Source organism: Centruroides sculpturatus, unplaced genomic scaffold, assembly GCF_000671375.1.
Source record: "Centruroides sculpturatus isolate CEXI.00-Female unplaced genomic scaffold, Cexi_2.0 scaffold980, whole genome shotgun sequence".
NCBI classification, from domain to species: domain Eukaryota; kingdom Metazoa; phylum Arthropoda; class Arachnida; order Scorpiones; family Buthidae; genus Centruroides; species Centruroides sculpturatus.
Window position 1 is genome coordinate 199,811 of NW_019385128.1, and position 27,163 is coordinate 226,973.

General features: G+C 29.5%; 1 protein-coding gene across 5 annotated transcripts in view; it reads left to right on the plus strand.

The window, feature by feature from the left end:
- The window catches only part of LOC111635172, a 94,824-nt gene extending 76,314 nt beyond the window's left edge, over positions 1-18,510 (plus strand). For 3 of the 5 annotated variants that reach the window (XM_023380056.1, XM_023380060.1, XM_023380059.1), the window contains one exon: positions 16,964-18,510. In XM_023380056.1, the coding sequence (XP_023235824.1) occupies positions 16,964-17,895 (932 nt within the window). In that variant the 3' untranslated portion in view covers positions 17,896-18,510. The remainder of the gene's footprint in view (positions 1-16,963) is intronic. The other 2 variants (XM_023380057.1, XM_023380058.1) reach the window with 2 other exon arrangements.
- Positions 18,511-27,163: the final 8,653 nt, after the last annotated feature.

Genomic DNA, 27,163 nt, shown 5'->3' on the forward strand with positions numbered 1-27,163 from the left:
TTTTTTTGTTGGTGTGTGTGTTTTAGCTGGCAGCACTGGCACTTTTGTGTGGTGTTTTTCTGAGGACTGTGTGTCGTGCTGAATCGAACGTTTTTGATACTAGATCATCTTTTAAAGTATATATTTTTTGGTTTTTATATTTTTCAATATATTTATTTTGTTTGTAAGAAATAAAGAAATAATTTTTAACAATACAATAGCCACGATTATTATTTTAAAAAGTTTACGTTAGGCTTAACATCGGCGAAAATTCAATGCGAAGCGACATGCAACGGAGAAAAATTTCAACATGGAATAGGTTAATATATTTTTTCGTACGTAATCGGTTATCCGGAAAATAAGTTATCCGAACAACCTCAGTCCCCAATTGATTCGGATAAACGACGCTCTACTGTATTAATGTTTTTTATTTTTTTATGAGCTTTAATTTTTTATTCTTTCTGTCTTATAATATTTTGACAGATGTTTCAGATTTTCCTGTATAGGTCATTGAATTAATTTATTGAATCAAAGCTTCAAGCTTCTTTTCCAAGTGAAAATTTTTTTTATAAAACTTAAACATCAAGAAACTTCAGCGTATATTTATTTATGTTTATTTTCAGTGTGGTGCTTAACACCAGTAATCTGTTGTGTTTTCTTGATTTTTCTCTCTCTTGATGATAAGTTTCATTATGTTTCAGCTATTCATTTTTATCATTGTCCTTAACATATTAACTCTTTGATACCTGTAACTGTGATTGATTTATTGCTTTGTTGGCATTATTCTTTATTATACAATTTATTGCTCTGTTTCTAGCTTATAAATTTTTGAAGATTTTGAATTATATTTCTTTGTGTTCAAGGATTTTTTCTATATTACATAATTTAATTACTTTCCTTTTTAACCTTATTTATTGTAAATTATTTGTTTTAATTCATTTTAACTTTGTAATGATTTCATAATGAGTTTTGTAAAATTTCAATATGCAATTTATTTATTTTGATGATTTAATATTTGAGGTATCGTTGGGCATACTGTGGAGCATCTAGCTTTTGCTATGCCAGTTAATTAAAAGTGTTATTTCCAATTTTAATTTTGTAAGCTGTGCTTGAATAAAGTAGTCATTATTTTATTGAAAAAAAGGAAAACCATAACAAAAATAATAAACTATAAACAAATTACTAAGTTTTTGTTTGTTTACTCGTCACTAAAATAAATAAAATCTTTTATTTTCTCTTGACATTTTCTAAATTTAAAAATTTGTTAAATATTCCATAAAAAGAATAGACATTTGGAACTTGTTAAGTTCATTTTAGATTAGTAATTTTCCAAGAAAAACTGGATCTGAAAAGAGAAGAATCAAAAATGTTAGCCCGTTTCTACGCACATGTTATACTGGGGTTAAACAAGTGTTCTCAAGTGTATATTATACAGCAACTCCAATCTGTAGATAGTTTGTGATACTATAAAAGTGATTATTATTATATTTAATGAAAGATTCTTACATTTATTAAAAATATTTTCTTTATAGAAAAGAAGTATGCAGTGTCTCTCACTGGTCTGAAACCATAGGAGTTACATTGATCTTTGTTGTTTTACAGGTTGTGATTACATGGTGTTAATTAAGGAGAGGAACAAATTCAACTTATTTTGATGATAGAAACCCACAGTCGAAGAGAAGTTGACAGAGTTTAATAAGTTTACTGCAATATTTGATTAGTGGGAAGTCTGGATGCAGCCTGTTAAACTCTGGCAACTTCATGTTGACTGAAGATTTTTACCATCAAAATAACCTTAATTTATTCTATCTCACTCAGTAGCTTGCTTTATGAACAGAAACCAACATAACTCCTATAGTTCTAGACTTGTGGAATAACCTGTATATTATTTAAATCTTGAAAATTCTAAAATATAAAGAACTGTATTAAAAATTCTTTTAGAAGTATGTCAAAATGAAGTAAATATAAATCACAAAAGCATTTTTTATGATTTACTTTATATATCATTCAATGAAAATATTATATAAATGTAATATTAATCAGTTAAAAAAATTTTTTTTTATTTTTATATATAATATATTTTTGACTCTAATAGTTTTTGTTATAAAAATATTTAATTTGTTTATTTTTAGGTAAGTTGGATTTTTATATTTAATTTATGAAATACTGTATCATTATAGTTCTACCATCTGTAAAGTGAGTATGTTTTCTATGTTTACTGTTATGTAGAAATTCTTTAAAAATAAAATTTTAACTACCAGTAGTTGTCTTGAATTCTTCATTATATTGTTTTTGACTCTATTAACTTGTTATTATTTACATTTGACAAATAAAATTTTATTCACTATTAACTATGTATAGTATTAAGAATAAAATTTGTTATATAACTGAATTATAACTAAATGTATAATTCAGAAATCTTACTTTTGTCAAGAAGGGATGTTCAATTCAAGTAAAACAAACTTGTACATATTAGCCCAGGATTATTATAGTTATTTTCATTATTGAAAATTTAAGACTACAAAAACAATGCTTGAGTCATTTTTCCTTTTTGCATTCTTTTTAATTCCAATNGTATTAAATAAAATTAAAAGTACAACTTTTCAAATGTGTTCAATTTTTATTAGTAAGACTTTGAGTTCTTAATCTATAATACAAGTCAAATCCATCTGATGAACAAAGCAATAATAAATACAAATGCATTGCACTAACCTTGTATAGCTTTGCAGATAATTTTAGAAATGCAACACTAACATTTTTGATCCACCCTCGAAACAATTAGTATTTGTATCTATTATGAAATTAATTGAGCAAAATGTAGACAAAGGAATAAAATAACAAAGAAATTTATTACTCACTCGTTAAAATACAGTATTCTTTTTGGATGTCAGCTAATACCTCTCCCACTAAATAATACACAATGGTACTCACATGAAAAATGACACAAGATCAATCCCCGACAAGAAAAAATTTGCATGGCAATCTCTACCCAAATCAATTGTCTAGAATTTACATAACTTACAACTAGTTGCTTACGACTACTTATAACTAATAAAAATAAGATAATTAATCAGAAAAATTGAAGAGTAAGAACAGGGAATAGGAAAGAGGGTACCCAAAATCTGTTGCAATGTTCTATTTGCCACTGGTATGTTGGGACAAGATTTCTTCCTAGGATGATGAATGGGTTCAATTCTCTCACTCTTTTATAATCAGTTTGAAGGGCTGACTGCATGTTCTATTCCTCAATATTAATTCTTCTCTCTCTTCCCAAAGTCCTTGTCTCTACCATGTGAGGCCAAAACACACTGGGGAGACCGATTTCGCCAGGATTCGAGGAACTCTCTGGGTTCCTCTTCCAGAATGAGCCACGTGCTACTCTTCTCGCCTCAGGGTTGCATTTCATCTATTGTTTTCAAAGATTAGTTGTCCACCAAGAAGAAGGGTTAAACAAGAACATTCCAGAAAGATAAGACAATAGAAAAGATAGAAAGGGGGACAGGAAACAAACAATTTTAAAGTAATATATATTTATACAAAAATATACATTGGAAATATGGCATGGTTAGCCACACAATAATACAAGATTTTACTTTAAAACTACATAGAAATGTTTTTATTTAACAATCTGGTAAAATTAAGATTCATAGTTTATTCATAAAGATTATCAAATTCAACTTTGTAAAACTTATTATTAAAAATTCTGAATTAAATTCCTTACAAGTTCACAAAACATGTCATTAGTGTTTTCAAGAATGAATCTTATTTTCATAACCAATGTTTGAAAAGGAATTTTTCAATATTCTTTGGCTCTGTATAAAATATTTTCAAGTCTTTAAAAATTAAAAAAAAAAATTGTTTTTAAATGTTGGATTTGAAGATGAAATTCATTTTTGAAAACAGCATANTAGAAAGGGGGACAGGAAACAAACAATTTTAAAGTAATATATATTTATACAAAAATATACATTGGAAATATGGCATGGTTAGCCACACAATAATACAAGATTTTACTTTAAAACTACATAGAAATGTTTTTATTTAACAATCTGGTAAAATTAAGATTCATAGTTTATTCATAAAGATTATCAAATTCAACTTTGTAAAACTTAATATTAAAAATTCTGAATTAAATTCCTTACAAGTTCACAAAACATGTCATTAGTGTTTTCAAGAATGAATCTTATTTTCATAACCAATGTTTGAAAAGGAATTTTTCAATATTCTTTGGCTCTGTATAAAATATTTTCAAGTCTTTAAAAATTAAAAAAAAAAATTGTTTTTAAATGTTGGATTTGAAGATGAAATTCATTTTTGAAAACAGCATATTTTTTGTATAGAACTTACTTAAATAAGGAGTTTAGTTTTAAATCTTTTAGTATTAAAAACAAGACTGAGTTGAAGTAGAATGTCAAATTACTTGTAATAGTTACATGGCATGTTTAAAAAATATGCTTTAAGCTATTCAGCTTCTGAAATATAAATGTATGAATTATGCTTATTTGATTATAACAAACAATGCATAAATCAATGTGTTACTACCATTTGGCATAATCCAGTTGTAAACATTTCCAATTCAACATCTAAAATATGAATATGTATTATTAAACATGGTTTGTTGTATGATTTTATTCTAATGTTCTATATTTTCACGTTTGTTTATTAGCTTGAGGCTGAATCCAGCATGTTTGAAAAGCTTAGCCGTATGTAGCAAATTTTTTGTGCTTATACATTGCCGAAATTTTTATTGTTTTTACTTTGTCAATTTATAATTATAGTTTTATTTAATAATAATAAATTTTTTAATCCTTATATATCATTAACATATCTATGAATGATTTATTGATATTTTTCAGTAATCTATACAGTGAGTATTTTTAAATTTTTTGATTAAATCAAAGAAATAAATTTTTGTTTTTAAAACTTTTTTTTTAATATAATTTTGCAGATATAAAGAATTTTTAAAAATTTTTTTACAAAATAAATTAATTCAAAGACTAATTTTAAATGAAATCAATAATTTTTTTAAAGTAATTTCAATGAAATTAATTATGAATTCTACAGATTATCTTCATCATCGTATCTACATTCCTATTTACGTGTTTTTGATCTGATTAGTTATTAATTATTTATAAACAATTTTACTTATCATCAACAATTATTAAATTTTAAATATACTATATCTGATTTAAATTTCTTATTTAACTTTTACAAAAGCAAATGTGATAGTGAATAAGATTTTAAATGATAGTAAGAGTGTCAAATTATTAATGCATCTTCATGAAAATATAATTTATTAGTGATAAATTAAATGCTATAGAAATATTTGTACTCAATATCAGGTGTGGTAGCTGTTAAATACGTAGTTTGAGTATATGTCTCTTTAATCCGAATCAATAAAAACCCGGTAGACTTCCTCTCAGCTATAAGGTTAGGTACTCCTTTATTGCAATTCACAAATGCATTTCAGGACTATATAGTATCTTTTGTAAATTGCAATAAAGGAGTACCTAACCTTATAGCTGAGAGGAAGTCTACCGGGTTTTTATTGATTCGGATTAAAGAGACATATACTCAAACTACGAAATATTTGTAGTTTATTATCAGTTACAGGCACTCCCCTACTCATGAACAGATTAAGTTCCCGAGATTTTGTAAATCAAAAACTATCTTAGAAAGTACATTTGTACACATAATAACTACTTATTGTTACTGTTTGATCCTTCACTGTACTTTATAGAATATATTACACTCATTTACCCACTCACTACTGCTTAGTAGCTGGTGTTTCAAATGCAGTTTTTTCCACTTAATGCAATTACTTTTATAACGTCAAGTTTAATTTCCACGGTAATAGAGCCACACTTCTTGCATTTATCTCTGCTGCTAGATTCACTGTTATGTTTTGGACACGTTTTTGAAACACTGATCGTAAAAGTTGATAAAAATTACAAACATCAGCAAGAAACACCATCACTCCAATGTTACTGACAAGCAGCAATAGAGCATTAGAATTTGCATGAAAAAAAAATGACAATATGCAATAGAAATAAATCCACATTAATTATTTGTTAAAATTTATTGTTTATTACTGGCTAAAGACTGACTTAGACACTAGCCCACAACTTGCAAGAGAACTTCAGAATCAACACAAAATTTAAATTTTAGATGCACGGTCAAACTGTTTGTAAGCTGGACATTTGTAAGTAGGGAAGCTCCTATATATGAAAGAATAAAATTGAAATAGAAGCAATTATCATATATCCTCACGAAAACCTTCATAAGCAGCAAGAAAACACTTTAATCACTAACATTTTCAGTCATTTTCAAATTTAAAACTAATTATCAAATTTTTGATAATTAATATTAAACTAGGTAGCTCGAAAGTTCGATTAATGTTAACTCGCTTAAAATAAAAAATTTTTAAAGCAGGCAAATTTATGAAACAAAAATTAATGAAATTACTAAAAAATTAAAATAAAATTAAATTTTATTATCTTTTGTGCAAAACAACACTAAAGCAATTTCTATGATTATGTTGCAATTAATTAAGATATTATAATTCAGGGTTAAAAAACTGCAGACAAAATTAAATAAATAACAATTTTAAATGATTATAAAAACTAAAGTAATACTAAATAAATAATAATTTTAAATGATTATAAAAACTAAAGTAATACTAAATAAATTATATTTAACAATAATAATTAAAACTGTAGCCTTTATGTCGAAACAGATACCAAAATTAAAAATAAAATAAAATCAATTGAAAATTAAAGCATTATTAAAAAACCATGTAAAAGTTGTTTTGAAATTTTCAAATTGTAAATCAAATTAATTATTAAATTTACGTTATTTTTGTTTGGCAATGACGGACCATGTTGCTTTTAACATATAAGCAGATAAATATTATTAAAATAATATAAAAACTAAAACTAAATCTGTATTCTGTATATAACCAAAGGTTATTATTCAAAAATCAAACTTAAAGAATAGTTGCTATGGGAGCAAACGAATAGCTGTCTCTTCGACTCAAAGTCTGAGTCAAAAGTGAAATCTTTTCGTGTCTCCTATCCCTATGCAATACCTTTTTTCCCCTTTGTTAATTAACTCTTTTTATGAATTCATGCTGTGCCCACAGAGGAAGTTAGTGGGTGGTCCTTTCAAGGAACAAATTGTAGACCCCACAGGTGTGACCTACTTACACACTGCTTCTTTGTAAAGTGTTGGTTTCAATTTCAGTGGAGACTGAACATTTTGCTTTTAATATATTTACAGATTTGAAGTTATTTCTGCGGAAGGAGGTAATTTCTTGCCTTTAAGTGTTATCTTTTGTAATTCTAAAATAACCAGAAGGCAGAAGGAAATTAGTAAAAATATACAGTAATATCTCGTAAAAATATACAGTAAAAATATACAGTAATATACAGTAAAATTAGTAAATATACAGTAATACCTCGACTTACGCTACCCCAACTTACGCGATTTTCAAATCTCGTCGATTCATCTTTTGTTTGAGCGCCACACAGCTCTTGATTACTCACTCCCCCCCACTATTGTTCGGCTTAAATGTTTGGACGTGTCACGTGGAATCAACATATAGCTATAATTTATTTTGTGTTATTTATTTCTGTGTTTGTTATATCTACGGAGACTCAAGAGACTCTATTATGTCATCTAAATGAAGTAGAACTGATTCTTCTGCATCAAACAAGAAAAGAAAAACTTTATCTTTGGAATGTAAAGTTAACATTATTAAAGACTTTGATACAAAAATGAAAATTTGTGTATTGGCAAAGAAGTTTGATCTACCAGAATCGACGGTCAGAACAACTATAAAAGATAAAAAATTCTCGAAGCTGTACAAAATGCTCAATCTTTAAATTCAAACATTATTCGTAAATGTCACGGTATTATCCCTGAGATGGAAACAATGTTAAAATAATGGTGTGATAATCAAGTAAATGTGAAAAATTGTGTAATAATATAATTTGTTATACATACGTATTATCTAAGATTTTATTAAACATTTTTTTCTAAATTATTATTTTCTTTAGTTTTTTATCGCTTGGTTCCACCTATCGCGTAAGTTTGGGGTATTACTGTATTCAAAATAAACTTATTTAAACATATAAATCTTGATATTTTATGTTATATCAAAAAAATGAAAAGATTCTTATTTGCAGAATTAGTTTTGTTTAATTTAATTTACAGAACTGATTACTTTTTTATTTGATTTTCTACTGGAGAAATAAAAAATTAAGTAAATTTAATGATAATAAATGACTGGAAAAGTTTGACTTATCTATCTAATTCATTTCTTGCCTCCACTTATGTATTTAACCCATGAATTTACTGATCATTCACAATGATTGAAATTACTGCTCAATGAGTTAGGCATATTTTATAATAATACAAGTTAAATGCAATTCTTCAAAGATGATATATTTAAATTTGAATTAGACATAATGAGATTTTTAAAACTGTTTTACAAAATTATTTACTGTTATTTTTTTATGGATAACCTGTAGGTTTTAAAAATCTATTTGAAAATAAGTGTGGATTATGTACTGATGTGGATTATCTTTCAATTTTAACTGAAAATTACAAATTCGTCAAAGCTTTTTCTTTGTTTAAAGTCACCAAGACCATATTCAGAAAACTTAGAAAATTCTTTACATGATGCAGTCACTGTAATTTTTCCAAAACCACCAAAGAAATGTATATGCCTGCCTTGACTTTAGTTCTCTCCCATTCATTTTCTGTGCATTAATCCATGTTTTTATTATTATTATGGTGTTTGTGTGTTGATGTATCTGCTTAGTAACTTGTTTGTGGAATAAGATTGTTGTGTATTATTGTTCTTTACTGATCAACAAATCCTTTACTCTGTAATAATATGGTATGGATATTTATTTGTTAGGTGGTGTCTGTATGTTGTCCTGTCTGTTTCCAGTTTTGTAATGGTCTATTGATGCATAAGGATAGCATGCTAGTAACGGATGCATATGGATGCATGTTAGTGCATATGGGTGATGAGTTTGTTTATTTCATACAGTTGGTTTAATTGCTTTACATTGCAGTATAATATAATCCTATAAAGTTATCATATATCCAGATTTGGTTCAGACAGTTCTGGAATTGTGGCAACTGTTCAATACTTGTTTAAGTTTCCATCTTTGACTGGTTCTAACTAATGCATATTAATAATAGAGATGTAAACATATAACTTTCTGTTCATGTCTTACAGGTTTTTCCTTAGAGAGACTTTTATGGCAAATATTTGGTGGTGATGCTGAAATAAATTATTTCTTTTGGTTCTCTCAAGTTTCCACCTAGGGAGGTTCTGCCTCTCACAGACTTTATTGTATATATTTTTATCAACATGTTCTGTTACATAAAAATAAATATAATAATACATCATATATATATTTTTTTACTGGAGACTCTTGACAAAACAAACTAATAGAAGAAAGAAATAGTTCACTACTTCTGATTGTCTAATGTATCTCAAGATTCCAGCTATGAAACTTTGTTTGAGATATGATAAAAGAGAGTATTGTAATAAATACTAAGAAAACAAGTGTTACACTTTTAAGCAGAGACATAGTCAATAGCTGCCAAAGCATTGCCTAACAAACATTTCACACACAAGTAAGTAAGTCTAATTTTCTAAAAATACTGAATTCCTTTCTAACAGATATCTTGGAATAAGCAGATTTGGCTTGTTTTTTCTGAAATTTATGTTATCGGGGATAAACAATGAACTGGGTGGGCTTCTGGTCGTTATGATTTCTGGGCCTATGAAAGAAGTTATAATAATAATGACAGTTCTCTAGTGGCACCTCTACCAATGAATGTTGGAACTAATAAAGTAAGCTTTTACTGTTGGTATTGATGTAGCAGCACTGTGTTGTATGCAAGTAAGCAAGAAAAGGATCGAGAGAGAGATTATAAGTCAGATAGGCAGAAATATGTGATCAAAGAAGTAAAAACTGTATGACATGTTGAGAAAAAGAGACAGCAATCAATGAAGAAACAATAGAATCTTGACATTTTAAATTAATTAATTTTATTATTATTATTAATCATCATAATCTTAACCATCATAAACATCATTATATAAATGTTTGCCCATGTGTTAAAATGTCAGTCAGTGGCATAGCATAGTGGGACAGCAGGGGCAGCACTTTTTAGGGGGCGGCAAAATTTCACAGTAAATAATATCATCTTGTAAAAATTTGAACCATTTTATTTCATATTTCCGTCGCACCTACGATTCGGACTGGTTGAAATGAGCACAGAATAGTGTTACCATCCGGACTGTCTGGGAATTGACTCACTGTCCACGGGTGAACTATTAATTTTACCCTCGCATAAACTGCATAAACTGTTGACTTTTTTTTTTCATGTACAATTCATTCATATTCATATACACCTCCAATACCCAATAGAGCTAGGTCATCTAGGTTACTTACGTTACTCCCACCCAAGTCTCCCTAGTCACTAACTGTAACTGATTTAGAACCGGCATGCATTGCACATTATTCTTCGCATTGTAAAATGACATACGCATGCATCAGGAACTTTTGTTCGAACAAACCTCACCTGCCATCCGGGTCAGCAATTTTAAAAAGGCGACAACACTAGCACAGAATTTTTCATTACTTATTCTGTGACAAAACCTAATTTTAGTCTTTTAATTGAGATAAGTAAATAAGGGGACGGCGAAATTTTCTTTTGCCCCGGGTGGCTGACACCCACGCTACGCCATTGATGTCAGTGCGTTTTATCATGTCTATGAAATTAGAGATTGAAAAATTATCATTCATTTTTTTGCTGCTTTTACATTAGAAATTATCATAAATTCTGCTTAATTTTTGCTTTTTTAGGTTATTTTCATCTACATTTGATCATCTTTTAATCAAATGACATAAATATCTAAATAACTGAAGTACGGATAAATAGAATTTCACTGTACATCAGTCATAAAAATTTATACTTACATTTTTAAAATTCCATTTATACTTTTGTCATAGCAAATATATTTTGATATTTGTTTTTAATTGTATTTTTTTTAGCCATATTGTAATTATAACTACATATACGACTTAACAAAGCATTCATTTTATCACTAATAAATTGTGTTTTTTTTCATTAATTTTATGAATAATTTATATATATATATATATATACACACATGTCATTTTAAATTTAAGAAACTATTTTGAGTTATAATTGTTGTTAATCTTAATTAATGCTTATAAACAGGTAAATACAGTATATAATTATGTTGCAAACAGTAAAAATGTCTTTATTCGATGACATTTTTACGTACAGTCTGTGGGTTTTTGTATTAATATAAAAAAAATTTGTTGCAGTATGTTCATCATGGTTATGATAAATACAACAATGACAATGTTGACAATAAGTTTTTATCATTATAAGTTTTAATGTTTTAATTATAGTTACTATAATATATTTGATTTAATTATTATATATTATGATTTCATTTAACTGATTGATTAAAAATTAAATTTCATTATTTTTAAGATTTTCTAAGTGCACAAATTATTTTTAGGTCTATTTAGAAATCTGTTAGGTTTTTTTTTAATAAAAAGTGGTAAAATAATATAAATAATGATTTGTATTATTATAATAAGATTTTTATAACATTAAATTAAAAGTTAGTCTTGAACTTGCATGAAATAGTATAAGGAATTTAGTATAACACTATCAATCAGATTTGTAACATAATTCATTATTATTACTCTTTATACTATTTCTTGTAAATTCTACTTTCATTTGATTACCCTATATACAGTCGACCCACCTATAACGTGGTAGATACATTCCACTTTATAAGAATTTCACGCTGTAGGAATCCTCAAATACATGAGCCAATCACAGCCTGGCATGTATGCAGTTTATGGACTACGGCTGTTTGAAAGGTTTTCTTTTATAAAATTAATCGATTCTAGATTAATTTCACTCAACATTTCCAAAACACATAATTTTTTGGGAATAATTCGTATAAACTATGCTATAAACAAAAAATTGTAGGATTACTTACCGAGTGTGCACCGTTTGACCATGCCATTGCTTAAGCTTGTTTTCGTCGTGGAGCAGCGCACCAAACGGTGACCATGTATTCTGCGAAAAATTCGTTGAACTTTGGAGACATCATTAATAGAAATAATTTTTATGGCCGTTGAATAAGAAATGTTTCTTTCACAAGAAATGTATAAAATTACAGTACTGTATTAGACTTACAGTACCTAATTTACATACTGTATAGACAATAGTAAACTCAACTTACCCACCTAAACTCTCCGTAGTGTGTAAGTAGTTTGGCTGCTCATCCACTATTGGTCCAGATTTGACCAATCCTGTCACGACACAAGTCGGCGATGACGTTTTACTGCATTTTACGAGTCTCTTTTAGCGTCTTTATACAAATACAGTCGCAATTTTTTCGCCACAATATACGAATCCGCATTATATGAACCCACATTATAGGGGAGTCTACTGTATATATCATTGCTTATATTTAGTGTTTTATGATGCTGAAGATAAATTTACAATCTTTATTATTGTTATTACATATTGTATTTGCTTGCCTGTAACAGCCAGCTGTTAGAAACAGAGGGACCATTGTAATTAAACATAACAAATCAGCCATTAAATTCAATTAAATACTTTAAAAAAGTGAAAAGCTTTATTATATGGCATATATTTTAAAAATTTGGCACAATATTCATATGAAAGAAACTTCAAAAAAATTATTTCATTGATTTAGAACAGGGCATAAGTTTTAAAAATTTTTAGAAAGCTTTAAAGCTTTATATTACCCTATATTATACTACAAAAAGTTGTCGACTTCCTTTGTTAATGTAATGTACAGTAGTTTGAAAAAAATAAAATCTGAAAACAATCAATAAAAATTATAATCACATGATAACATCTATCCAATATCAGTGCAGAAAGAGTAGTAACTTTATTAATTATTATATTTATATCACAATATGACAGATATTTTCCATAATTGTGAAATATGATTTTAAAAAACAACTCAATTTTATCAATGTTTAGGAGTTTCATATTCTTTAATCAAGTTGCAATAGGCGAATCAAGTTGATAATTTTTTTTTGTATAAAGATTTCCAAAAAGTTTAGAACTTGTTAATAATGGTGAATGTTTTCCACTAGAGAAAAAGTTCAACAAGTTAAAATGCAATCACAGTTTTCAAAACGGAAAACTTCATCAGAAAGGACATCACTGCCTACGTAATATTTGGCTTTCTGCCTTTTGTCAGCAATTTTCTCTCTTAACCTCACTTTATTCAACACCGGAAATATCAATTACGTATCTCGAAGCCTGTTATTGGTGTGCAATTAACTTCAAAAAACGAAAAAGTAAAATTTCACAAATGTTTTCAAACCTTCAACAGTTCTTCTTCAGGCGGTGACAAATTTCCGCTAGAATGCCAATAATAATATTCGTATTTAATGGCTTTCTAATGGAAATTTGTCACTGCCTGAAGAAGAACCGTTGAAGGTTCGAAAACGTTTGTGAAATTTTACTTTTTCGTTTCTTGAAGTTAATTGCACACCAATAACAAGCTTTGAGGTACGTAATTAATTTTCTCTCTTTATAAACTACCATATTTTTGTGTGTATAATCCATAGATTATCAGTGATTAAAATCACTTTGAATGGAGTGTGGGTTATGCAATGGGATGGGCTACATGCCAATTTTAAATTTGCTTATGAACTCATTAAAGAGCTTTTCTTTTATCTAAAGCCACCAAGAGTAATGTTGAAAATTCAGTACTTGGGTACCTGTTTAAAAGCTTACATACATACAGTACATTAAAAATTCATAAAGGTGCAAAGTAAGTAAACATTTTCTATAATTGAATCATCTATTATAACAGTTTTTTTATCAAATGTTCTTTCTAATAAATTATCAATTTTCAATTTTGTAAAGATCAGTTTTGCAAACTAAAATTGTATTGTTTTATAAATGTTTTAAAGGAGGAAAAGCAATTTGTTTTTATTATTTATTCTAATTTAATTCAGTTTAATTAATATAAGGCAAATTTCTACACTATGCAGTTTAATAAATGAAGTAAATAAACCACAATTGTAATGAGTCATCTTTAATTTTGATTTTGTTAGTGTAAAAGTAAGGGCAGAAAGTAAAACTGTTATATGTAAACAAAATGAAACATTGCACAGTTGAAACTAGGGCTGTCATTTTAAGTGTGTATAATTATTTTTAGTTGCCAAAATTCATTTATACTAATGCAGTGTTCCGCAACCAGTGTGCCGTCAGAAGGTAAAAGTGTGACGTGAACTTTTACATGATTCTATTAATTTCAGGCTTTATTTATTTATTTTTATCACAGTTGTTGTGTTTCTTATGCTTCTATTTCATTCACTGATGAAATAAAATGATGTTAAAGCAATAAAACACATATGTCGTCCCAGTACTCACTTATTCTTTTGGAGTTATATATTGAACTCACACAGATCTTAAGCAGCTCCAAATGAAAACAAGAACAACACTTACTAAGCATGAACAACATCATCCTAAATCTGCCATAGAAATATTAACCCTTTCACCTAAAAATGGCAGATGTGGCCTGATCGACATAGTTAACCTACACTACAAACAAATACAGACATTGCAAGAGTTTTTCTACAAAAAACAAGAAACATCACAGTTACATAAAGCAGTAATTCTAGCAGACTCAAATAATACACTATTAAATTTACATTCACAACGTATGGACATGACACAACATATAAATAGCATAGACACCATTAAGCAATCATGGGTGCAAATGGTACTCCATGGCAGACATCCCTATGACCTGCCCCAGGATTTTGTTGACAAAACTGCGTCAAACAGCTGGTTAGCTCGGGGATGCCTCTTTGGGGAGACAGAAGGATTTATGATTGCCGTACAGGATCAGGACATAAATACTAAAAACTACAGAAAACACATACTCAAAGATACAACATTCACAAACGACACATGCAGAAAATGTCACATCATGCCAGAAACCATACAACACATCACATCTGGTTGCAAGCTCTTGGCACAGACAGATAATTTACATAGACATAATCAGGTAGCAAATACATCAAGAGCTTGCAAAGAAACACAAATTATTAGACATCCACGAACCATACTACAAATACATTCAACAAACAGTATTGGAAAACAACACGCACAAAATGTACTACAACAGCCATAATCACAGATAAAACAATTTACCACAACAGACCAGACATCACACTCATTGACAAACACAATAAAATCACATACATTATACATAGCCATTCCAAACACTCACAATGTACAAAACACATGCAGTGAAAAAATCAGCAAGTACACAGAACTTGCCCAGGAAATAAAGCATCTATGGAGGATGGATAGAGTGCTTATTGTACTGTACTTGTTGTTCTCTCCTCTAAAGGTGTCATGCCACACACGCTACACAAAAGCCTGGAAACATTCAAATTGAATAGAAACACACATCACGCTGCAGAAGGACACTATATTGAATGCATGTCATATCGTTAGGAAATTCCTGAATACACACACACACACTGACACACTTATTTAATTTTTGTCTTGTTTTGGTTACTATACCTTGACTCTGGTCCGGCACAGTACACAGCCATCGGTGTCAACTGAGTATAACTCATAAAGCTTAACATAATAATGATAATAGGTTTATGGCATTACGAATTTCCACTAATAGTATCATATCATACGTTTTTGAGAGGAATAACATTTTGTGTGCCATGTTGAGTCATTTCGAGTCATAGGTGTGCCGTGAGTAGAAAAAAGTTGCGGAACACTGTACTAATGAAACAAGCAGTGAGTTTATAATTAGCTTATTAGGATTACAATTATCATGTCATATATCTTACCATCAAAGTTCTCTGAGATGATGTCAATACATAAATATGGGATAATTATTAGAAATTTATCTACTTTTAAGATAAGAATTGAAGTAGGAGTGTTTAACATCAACAATAAAAGCATTGAGTGAATGCTTTACAAAGAAAATGAATAGGAGAGAACTAAAGATAAGGTAAACATACAGTAAAACTTTACATAAGAATAAGAATTTTACATTCTCACAATGCCAAATACATTATACAGAAGAAATTGTACTGTCTTTCAGCGTTAGATTTATTTGTTTGATGAATTAGATATATACAAGTATTCATCAAACAAATAAATCTAATGCCAAAAGACAGTGCAATTTCTTATATAGAACATATAGTATATATGTATTTTGTAGCTTTTGGAAAAAAATTGCAATGGCAGAAGAATACATCTGTAGTGCATAAAGAATTTTTTGTGTGTTATGTTATTTTGTCTTACAAGAAGCTGTTTGTTGAGTCTGCAATTGCAATTTAAAATTGGCATATGAAAGAGAATGTGAGGTACATTTCCATTCAAAATTGTCTTTTAAACATCAATAACTTATGGGTTATCTGCATGAAATATGGTATTTTGTTGTTTGATGTCTTTGAAAAACTTAATTGTAATGATAGTAAAATTTGAAAAAAAAAATTATTATTATTATTATACAAATTTAAATGTATGTAGTATGTAGCTCATTTCTAAAATATAAATTTTATTTTCGAAAACTTAGTTGTATTATTACAATATTTCATTATAATTTAATTTAATTTTGTAGAAACTGTTTCAAAACTCATTTAAAAAATAATTTTTTTTTTGGTGTTGCTATTTGTTCTAATTAAATCATAATAATAGTGAAAACTATTCATTTGCTTAAAAAATTTGTGAACAATAATGAAATTTAATTCTATTTTAATTAATTAATTGTGAATTTTAAAAAATTGATTAATTAAGAAAAATAATTTAATATCATAAATATATTTTTATAAATATGTCATAGTTTACAAAATTAATTAAATCGATGATTTCTCTTTAGCAATCACAGCCATTCCACGCATTGTCTGTGATGCCATTAATAGTATGGAATTGATTGATAAACAACCCTCCTGGAAAATAATGGATAATAAAGGCAGAGTCACGGTAGTATTACACTGGGACCAGCGAGACATCCGCAGGCCATCTGAAGGGAGAGGACGTCCAGGAGGTAGACCAGAAGCTGTATGGAGGGTTGAAGTTGTTTCCCAAGAAGTACAGACTACTGCTGACCAAACCACTGCCAGTCTAACCAGCACATCTGTCCCTAGAACACCTCGTGCCAAACTGACCTTGGAAGGTTTAGGACCCAGGCCTCCTTCTCGTATGCTGCCAAAAGCTGTAGAAGAAGCTAGGGAAGAAGAGGAAAAAGAAGTAAGTCCTGAACATGATCATTCCCTCTGTGACTTCCATTGCTCCGCACTACATGAAAAGGGTGCTCAAATCCAGGTAAATAAGTCCGTTGCTACCTCGCCCATTCAGGAAGTTCCAGAAGGGGGAGCTGCTGCACCTGCCACTGCCGTTGCTGCTGGACCCAGCGGTATCAGCACTCAGAAGAAGGGATCGGCCAAAGGGCATGTCCGCTTCATGGATGTTACCCAAGAGTCCAAGATACCTCCAGCTCAAGACGAGAGTGAATCCGACACAGAGAACACCGCTAATGAAGAAGAACAGCTTTCCGAGAGGTACCTGCTACTTGTTGATCAGCTCTCGTTAGAACAAAATCGCCATTTAAGCATCAAGGACATTGGTGTCATCCTAGAGCGTCTCAATTCAAAGATTGTGGATGTTGATCGTCTAGAACGTGAAAGAGAGAGTACCGACGTACACAATTGGACAATCAAGGCTACGATCCGTGGTGAAGTTTTGCGAGAAATTGGTGTAATTTACAATGGACAGTATTATGGAATAATGGAACATCCAGGGTATTTTTGATGTGTGGTCTTTGAAAGTAGATCAAAATTCTATTGTTTGCATTGGCTATTGCATTTGTCCCTGATATTCCCTAAATGCAGGGAAGTTGAAATTTGCAAAATATAAAGAGAATAGTAATTGGGGATTTATTTATTTCACTTTTATTTTGAAGAATACCACGTGAAATCAAAACCGTACCTGAGAATGGAGATTTGTGAATTACTGCTCAAATTTCAAACTGTTACTATCATGAATAATTTGTAATAATTTCTTTTTATACCAAAGGTAGGAAAATGCCTTTCGTTTTGATTCTAGAATTGGATTATTACTACGCAGTTTACAAAATGTATTCCTAGATATCATAAAACATGAGATCTTCTTTTTCTAATCATCCCCAGTTTCTCGGTGACAGAATTAACATTTGTAGCTTTTCAGTGACAGATGTGTTGGATTAACCACACATGGGTTAGAGATAGGTGTCAGGGACTTTTATTGCCCATTGAGCCATGCTCCTGTATCATAACTTCAAACACTGCCATGACAAACAGTCTTTTGGTGCAGTATGTTTATCCTCTTTATTCTGAGGCAAAATATGCCAGAAAAGTGATTATAGCTTTGCTGAGAAGTTTTTAAAAATGAGAAAAATATTTAAAAAGAAAACGGTGCACAAGATAGGATTCTCAAACTTTCATAATCTTCATCTCCTAGAAAGACAGGGTTATTCCCTCTGTTGCTGTACATATTTTGTACATAGCACTGGTTTCCATCATGCACTGTAGATTTTAGTGCTGTGCCAATTCTGAGAGACTTACCGAAACTGCAGAATTTTTGCAGCTTGAGGCCGGTCATGGAGTCTTCCCATGCCTTGTACAAAAATATTTGAAAGGATGGGTTGAATCTCCTAAACTCAGGTTGGGTAGATTCCATCCTTGTGGGAAGACAGTTATGTGCACATGCCAATATAATTGTGGTTTGCCTTTTCAATATTGTTGCTACCAAGTTGGAATTTGAGTGTAAAAATAAAACAAAAAATTTATCTGTTATTATTGGAGGTAGGTATACTTTGTCTATGCAGTAATGCAACTGAAGTTATAATTCTCAGTGCGTGTGGAAAATTATTCCTTTATATATTTACTTTTCATCTGCTTTTTAGAATTTTATATGTATAGTTTTGCACCTAAAGTATAGGTAAAACACAATGTCCTTCTGAATGTTTGCTCTTAAAAATTGTGATTTGTCTCGAGTTGTTTTGCGGTATCTTTTCCATAGGGAGACAGTGCCAGTTCTAATTGTGTTTTCATGGTTGCCAACTCAGGTAGCTAGCTGCCTTTATATTATTCCTGTTGTCTTGGGCCAATGGCAGAAAACAAATATTCAAATTTAAAAAAAATTGGAAAAAACTATTTATCTGACTGCCAGTTCTGCACTTTTCTTCCCACACGCATGAAACCTTGTGATTTTATATACTCTATGTAACTGTTTTTGAACAGATATGTATATTATTTGTGTTTAATTGGTAGAGTCTTCAATTTGGCATGTGGCATAAATTCTTGGAAAATGTGAAATGCAAGATGCTTGCACTTAATTGTCCCTTCTTGTATATATATATAAATATATATATACATACAGTAAATGAAGAAAAAAATATATACAGTATAAATGTGTCAGTGTGTGTGTGTATGTGTATATATCTATATATTCATATATTGTTTTATGCATATATACATATATGCACACACATACACACAATATATGTTTCTTTGCAGGCAAAGAACAATAACTGTAGATATAGTAGTATAGTATGTTTTAAATGTCAAGTTTGTTGTAGTTAATATTTTGGAACCAGTAAACTCCTACGTGTAACTCTTGAAATAAAGAGATGGTATGGTTGATGAATTATTAGAACCTTACTGTTGTCATTCATCAATGTGAGTTTTCTGGTGGCCTTGCTGATTTTTGCCTTAAATGGCCTATCATTATTATTTGCAAAAGAAGAAAAGCCGATGTTTAAACAAAGGTACAATGTGTTTAAAATGTTTCATTCCAAATTATTTCAATGTATTTTAAATGAAAAAAAAAACGACAATTTATGTGTTTTTGTCATATTGTTCAAATAGAAAGTTGTCATTCATTGCTAATTATAGCTTCTCTGTATGTATTAGCAAGCTGCTTCGGGTTGTTACAAAAGTTTAGATATTAAAGGAACAGGTTAAAGGAAAGTAATAAGTGTCATGTCTGATGACACACCCTAAATGGCACTATGATGAAATTTTATGTGGATTTGTATAATAATAATAATAATGATAATAATAAATAATAATAATAATAATATATGTATAAATATATATACATATATATACACGTAAAAATATATAAATGTATATATATGTATATATACATGCATACATACATAAATTCATATACACACAAACATGCATATATAAGTATTTATTTAAATGGTTATTTTGTTAAATTTAAAATATAAGAAACATTTTGTTTTTTGTTATGTGCAAGTTTATGGTGATGACCACCACAGTGCCAAATGTTGTTTGTTCTGTTAAGTTGTTGATCTTAATGTTACTAAAGATTATGTTGAAAACATTAAGTTTTTACTTATTGTAGATTTATAATGACTGATGGGTCATCATATCTCTCCCTGTGATTGTCCTGTGAAGGTATTACAAAATAACTGGCCTTTACATTCCAATTACAAAACAAATGTGAAGTTATATAAGCAACATGTGTAGAGCTGCTCAACAAAAAAAAAAAATTTGCCATCTTGTCGAATGATACAGAGGGCAATATTACAAATTATTCCAGTGATGATGTAATTGCTTTACAATCACTAGTTACTGGCAGATTTTAGCCAGTAGTTGATCATTTTGACTTCCATCATATATTTAATTTGCTTTCAGAAATCAAAATCTAATGTTTAATGTCAACTCTGTATGACCCCATTGTTTCAGATGTAGCCTGTTTTTATAGGCGCAGAGGTATAATCCATAGCCTCGTCAGTCTTTTTCACTTTTTACTAACAAAAGCTTTTAAAGATGAGATCTGTCCTGTAGTGTGTAATTGTACTGACAGTTAAAAAAAAAAAATAAAATAAAAAAATATATATTTAATCACCTGTTATATATGGGCTTTGTTTTGAAAATGTGGTCAAAGTACTACAAATTAGAAATGAGAATATTTATTAAATAAATTAAACAAAAATGACCGATACTTAGACAGCAATGTTGTATTTATGCAACAATTAGAATCGTGTTATATGAATTGCCAAGATCATTTGTTGATACATTATTTCGAATTGTTACCCATTTTGAACATATTATGTATGATCCATAGAGAACAGCATTACATGAAAAAAAGGAAAAAAAAAAACATTACGAAGACTACTTGTATAGATTTTTTTTCCATTTCATTCCGTATAGTTGTCATATAGCATTATATAAAAACCCATAACTGTAATAATCCCACCATTCCATATTTTAATGAAACTATTATAGAAATTTGTTTCTGATGTTAATATTTTAATTATTTGCAAAATTTATATGTAGTTATTGAATTAGGAATGTACAGTCTATCCAAAAACAAAAAAAAAAAATGATTAAAAATTAAAATATAAAGAACCTTTAATTGTTGTTATAAGTAGTTGACTATATAAATACTTTATGTTAGAGTATTTAATTAATGTTCAATAAAAGTGACATTTTATTTTAAATATGTTTTTTAAATGATGACAACTTGATTAATTATTGTACTGGTGCACAGAACAGCAACAGCAATATTCCGATTTTAAACTCTGTTTTGGACAAAGTAAACTTTCCTTTTTGATTTTCAATGGCGTTTGTATAGGATGACAATGCTGAATTAAAGATTTATTGTAAATATTTACAAAATCTGAAGTTAAAAAGAATAGATATTACAAAAATATTTTTAAAATTGGTGAAGAAGAAATATATATATATGCATATAATATAAACATGTTTACTTCCCTTGACTTTAGAGAGCATAGTTTTTGACAATGAACTGTGGCTATTTTGTGCATTGGTACTGTATTTGTTCTTGTTTGTCAATTATTCGATTGACATACAAAAAAAAAAGTTTTCTGTAGTATTTATTTAAGCAATAGTTTAAATGTAAGCGAATATACAAAGCTAGAAATGTAACTTTTAAAAACATATTCTGTTTATTATGTTATAGTTTGTCTAGTCAGTCATTTATTGTGATTTGGAATTATTGCAAATGCTTGTCTGCGCTCTACCAAATGTCAAGTAATCTTTATGCAGTTATTCTTCCCACGTTAACGAAAGTATGATTTTTGAATTTAAAAATAAATGTAGAAATGCATTTAAATGGTTTATCTTGTAATAATATCATATAATATAATAACGATGATACTTGTCTACGAATATTGTATAAAAATATAATGGTTCATTTGCTCATTTTTTCTGTACATATTGTATCAAAATTGAATTGTACCATTACATCGAAGAGCCGATTTATTTGTCCGAACCGTGTCTGTCGTGCGACTTACCGGAATCTGTTCCGATCCATTAGAAATTTTTAGTTTTATTTTGGGATATCTCCATGCTATATGGATGGAATTTTTAATGCACTCATACCTAATTTAAATGTTTATTTATGTCTTCCCAATATGAAATATCCAAATAGTGATAATTATAATTGGACTTTCACCAGATGGAAAAANGCTATACGTGCTTACTGGATGATCAGGATAAAGATGCTCTCTCTCTCTATATGTGATAACGTGCCTTTTAATGATAAACATATATATATATATATATATATATATATATATAATATATATTAGTTAAGATATAATATAATATATATAATGGGAAATTTCACTAATTCAAATGTCAATTGGGCTATTCTCGTAATCTGAATCAAATATTTTTAATACAATATTTAAAAATATGTTGCTGTTAGATTTATGAGATAATTCTTTGATTTTAAATAGATTCAGTTTTATAAATAAATTGAAATTCAATTTTCAAAGAAAAAAATTGTATTTCTTCTTAAATTACAATATTTATATTATAATAGTAATATGTATATGTTTACACTATTTATTATTATTATTATATTAGATTAATTTTTAATTAATTTATTCTTATTTTTTTTAATACTCTGCTGATCAAAGTGTTTATAATTTCAAAATTTTAAATTTAATTCATTTGAATTTAAGTGAATGAAGTTTCATTAAAAAAAGAAATTTAAAAGAGAAAATTTAAACAAAAATTCTAAAGTTATAATAGTAAATGTGAATTAATTAATACATTGGGAAAAATTATTCGATAATTTATAAATATCAATTTAACAATCATAAATGTATGCTATCATCTTTAATTAATGATACAAATCAGTTTATTTTATTTCTATGTTTTTAAAGCTCCGTCTTAAAAAAGATTATAATGGAACAATGTTTAAAAAGTTTTGTAAAAATAAATAATTTTAATGAAACTTTATAAATCCAATTCAAAATGCTTTTCTTCTTAGAAAAAAACTTGTTAGATAATTCAAACATTGGGCCAAATCCATAATGAACTTGCTAAAAAAGCCCTCTTAAGGCCATATTCACAACCAAGGATCAAAAGAAGTTAACCAATAAGCGTTCATCTGTTAAAAGTAAAATGTTAAAAGGTAATTGGTTAACTTCTAACTCTAACTCTTGATTGTGAATATGGCCGTTCGTGCCCACAGGGTGGAGAGAGTGGAAAAAATATACAGTAGGACTAGGACTAAGCACTAATATACAAATTAATTTTTGATATAAATATTTGTGTAAATGTAATATTTTGCAGAGAATGGATTATTCATTTAATATTTGGAATTTGCTTATGTCTGAAATTGACATTCGTTTAGACCAGTTCACAGAAAAATATTTGAACATACTGACACCGGTGATACGGGTGACAAGTAGTAATCTAGAATTACTATACGTATATTGTTATGAACGGTAATTCTGGATAAGCATATAATATATAAGCTTAATAAATAAGCATTATTCAGAGTTGCAAATAATTACTTGGTCCGCGTAAAACTATTCATAATTTTACCGGTCTGCCATGAGAAAATGGCTGAAAAACACTGGTTTAAACTATATGCCATCAGCAAGAGTCAAGAAGAGAAAAATATCTATTCTTAACTTCAGATAATTTTCTAGCCCAAAAAGCAATTGAGTTTTCACTCCAAGAAAAGCAGTTTGTGTTGAATTTTCTTTGAGAAAATTCCTTAACATCTGTAAAAATTTATGAACATTGTTCTGTTTCATTAAAAGAGTGTTCAATCTGAAAGATGGAGACTTTTAAACACTAAAGCATATATTTAAAATAAATTTATTAACCTGTATATTTTAAAGGCAACTATTTATTTTAAACAATTGATGATAAAATATTTTAATTGTAAATTTATGCAATATAATTTCACTGAAGAGTAACTAATGTGATACAGCATTTAATAATAACGTACAACTACACACCGGAGTTTACTAAATATTACGTACCTCTGAAACCTTTAACCGATGTGAATAAATTTACCATTACTAACGTTTTCAGACCCCTCCTGAGTCCTTCTTCAGGTAAAAATTGTCAAACTAACCATTTGTTTCGAAAGATTTTTTCAAAACATCGAACGATAGAACGGCATCACGTGTTCCATATTCCCGAACATAAAAGTTTCCACGTCATAGCGGAGGCAATTGAAAATATTTTTCTTTTTATTTTTTATATAATTATGTCTACCCTTTCGTCCTCCTTGCTTAAGTTTACGACTTCCTTAATCTTCTTGTTGCATTAGAGCTTGCCAAGCCAAAGGAGGGGCTGCTCAAAACATTTCCCAGTTGTTGGACCAAATGAACAACCCATATGGACTTACCGTGGAAGTCGAACAACACAGCGGTTCATCGGTGCATTTTCTCGATGTGAATATTGATTTTAGTGGACCGATAATACAAACCTCTGTATATCACAGACCATCCCACATATATTACGGCGGACTCTTGTGACCCTGTCCAATGTAAGATGGCGGTGTTTAGAGCCCTTGTTAAAAGAGCCTACTCACACTCTTCTATGCAAGAGGCTTTGGAACATGAACTACAATTCCTGTGTGAAGTGGCTAAGCATCATGGCTACCACAACATTGTACGAAAAATGTCACAAAAGTTCGGTGGAATGGTGGACCCTTCTGAAAGGGATAATTCGGTAAATGGCAACCGGAATGTGGATAAACGGAGGGTACCTGTTTCTTACAACCCAGTATTAAAATCTTTATATAGTAAAATCGCTCGACAATGTAGTATATCACTATCCTACAGAAGATGCCCTTCTATATTTGATATGCTGCGCAATGATGAGGATAAATCTGAGGATGAAAGATTGCCAGGCGTATATAAAGTACCACTTAGGGACCACCGTTTTGACAGGGACTTAGTATACATAGGCTCAATGAAATGAGCAGTTGGGATCAGGTGGAAGGAACACATCTGTGACATTCGACTTAATAAATGTTCCACATCCTTATCCACTTACGCGTCTGATCCAGAGATCGTAGCAGACTTCTCAAATGCCAAGTTAATCACCACCACCCCATATGCAGACCATCTCAAGTGGTTAGAGCAGATAGAGATATACAGGGCATACAACGATTCATCACCCATTAATTACAGGGATGAAATCTCTCTATCTTTGGCTTGGCAAGCTCTAATGCAACAAGAAGATTAAGGAAGTCGTAAACTTAAGCAAGGAGGACGAAAGGGTAGACATAATTATATAAAAAATAAAAAGAAAAATATTTTCAATTGCCTCCGCTATGACGTGGAAACTTTTATGTTCGGGAATATGGAACACGTGATGCCGTTCTATCGTTCGATGTTTTGAAAAAATCTTTCGAAACGAATGGTTAGTTTGACAAAAAAGATTTGAGGAAACAGTTTAAATCATGCCATAATAAAATTATCCATTGCATGAAAAAAAATATATATAGTCAAATCTCATTAATACAAAGTTGAAGGGTCTTAAAAATTGGCATTTTGCAAACTACAAAAATAATATACCTATGGATGGATGAATGGGACTTGTTCAAGTAGTTTATGGTGCTGTCACAGGAGCAGATGAAAAATTTGGGAAATCTTCAACTTTCCAATAACTCCATCTACTCCTGGTCACACCATCAAATTGCAAAAGCTCAATTTATTTCACTGTTTTGTCGTCTTTGGATATGTTTTTAACACGTTAACCACCATCGGTCATACTAATTAGGGCCGTACAGAGCCATCCGACTGCCTGATGTCGCTATAATCAGTGTAGTTTCACTCAAGTTTAAATTATCCTGGCTTCGTAAGATGTTGTTTTACATCCTAGTGGTGGCCTCTCACGCACATCTATAAAGTTGGCTCTGACCGCCGGCCGTCATATGGCATCTTGAAGTGGTTCATTGGCCGGCAGTCATGTGGCTCTGTACGGCCCTAATTAGTATGACCGCCAGCACGTTGGATGGTGGTTAACATGTTAAAAAATAAACAAACAAATAAACTAGCATGTTACCAAACATACACTTTAGAAGGACTATATTCATTTGTCAACAATGTCAGTTACAGTTGGTAGAGCAATGATTAAAGCTAATGAATATAACAGTCTGATGTAGCTGTCAAATTGAATCCAGAAGCTGGACACACTTATTTGCTAGTATTTTGATGGAAACAATTTATTTTTAATTATGAACTAGAGTAATTACAGTATTTAACATTGACTTTGGGAAACTGGAAGCAGTGTGCTTTGTATTAAACAACATAATATAATTGTTATTGAAATCACAGGACCAAGACAAAGTCTCATATTACATATTAACTGCTATTTTGCATTAATCAAACTTGTTAACATTGAAATGCCCATCCTCATACCCTGGATTGCAATTCTACTTTGTATTAATGCAGACGTCGCATAAAATGATAATATATTAACAAGGTTTGACTGTATGTATGCAAAATATAATACAGAATGGACACTTATGCTAGGAACCATGATATAAAATATATTTACAAAACTTTTTAAAATTATAACATTATAAAATAATCTTCAAATTGTAAATTATTAAAAATAGCATGATAAATAAAAATTAACTCCATGAGAGAGGCATACTGTAAATAAGACAAAAATAAGACATGTTTTGATATTGAGTACAGGAACGTAAAAAAATTTTGTCAAGAGGAATAACACCATAAAAATATTTAAAATATAAGATGCAATCAAAATATTCTGTATGG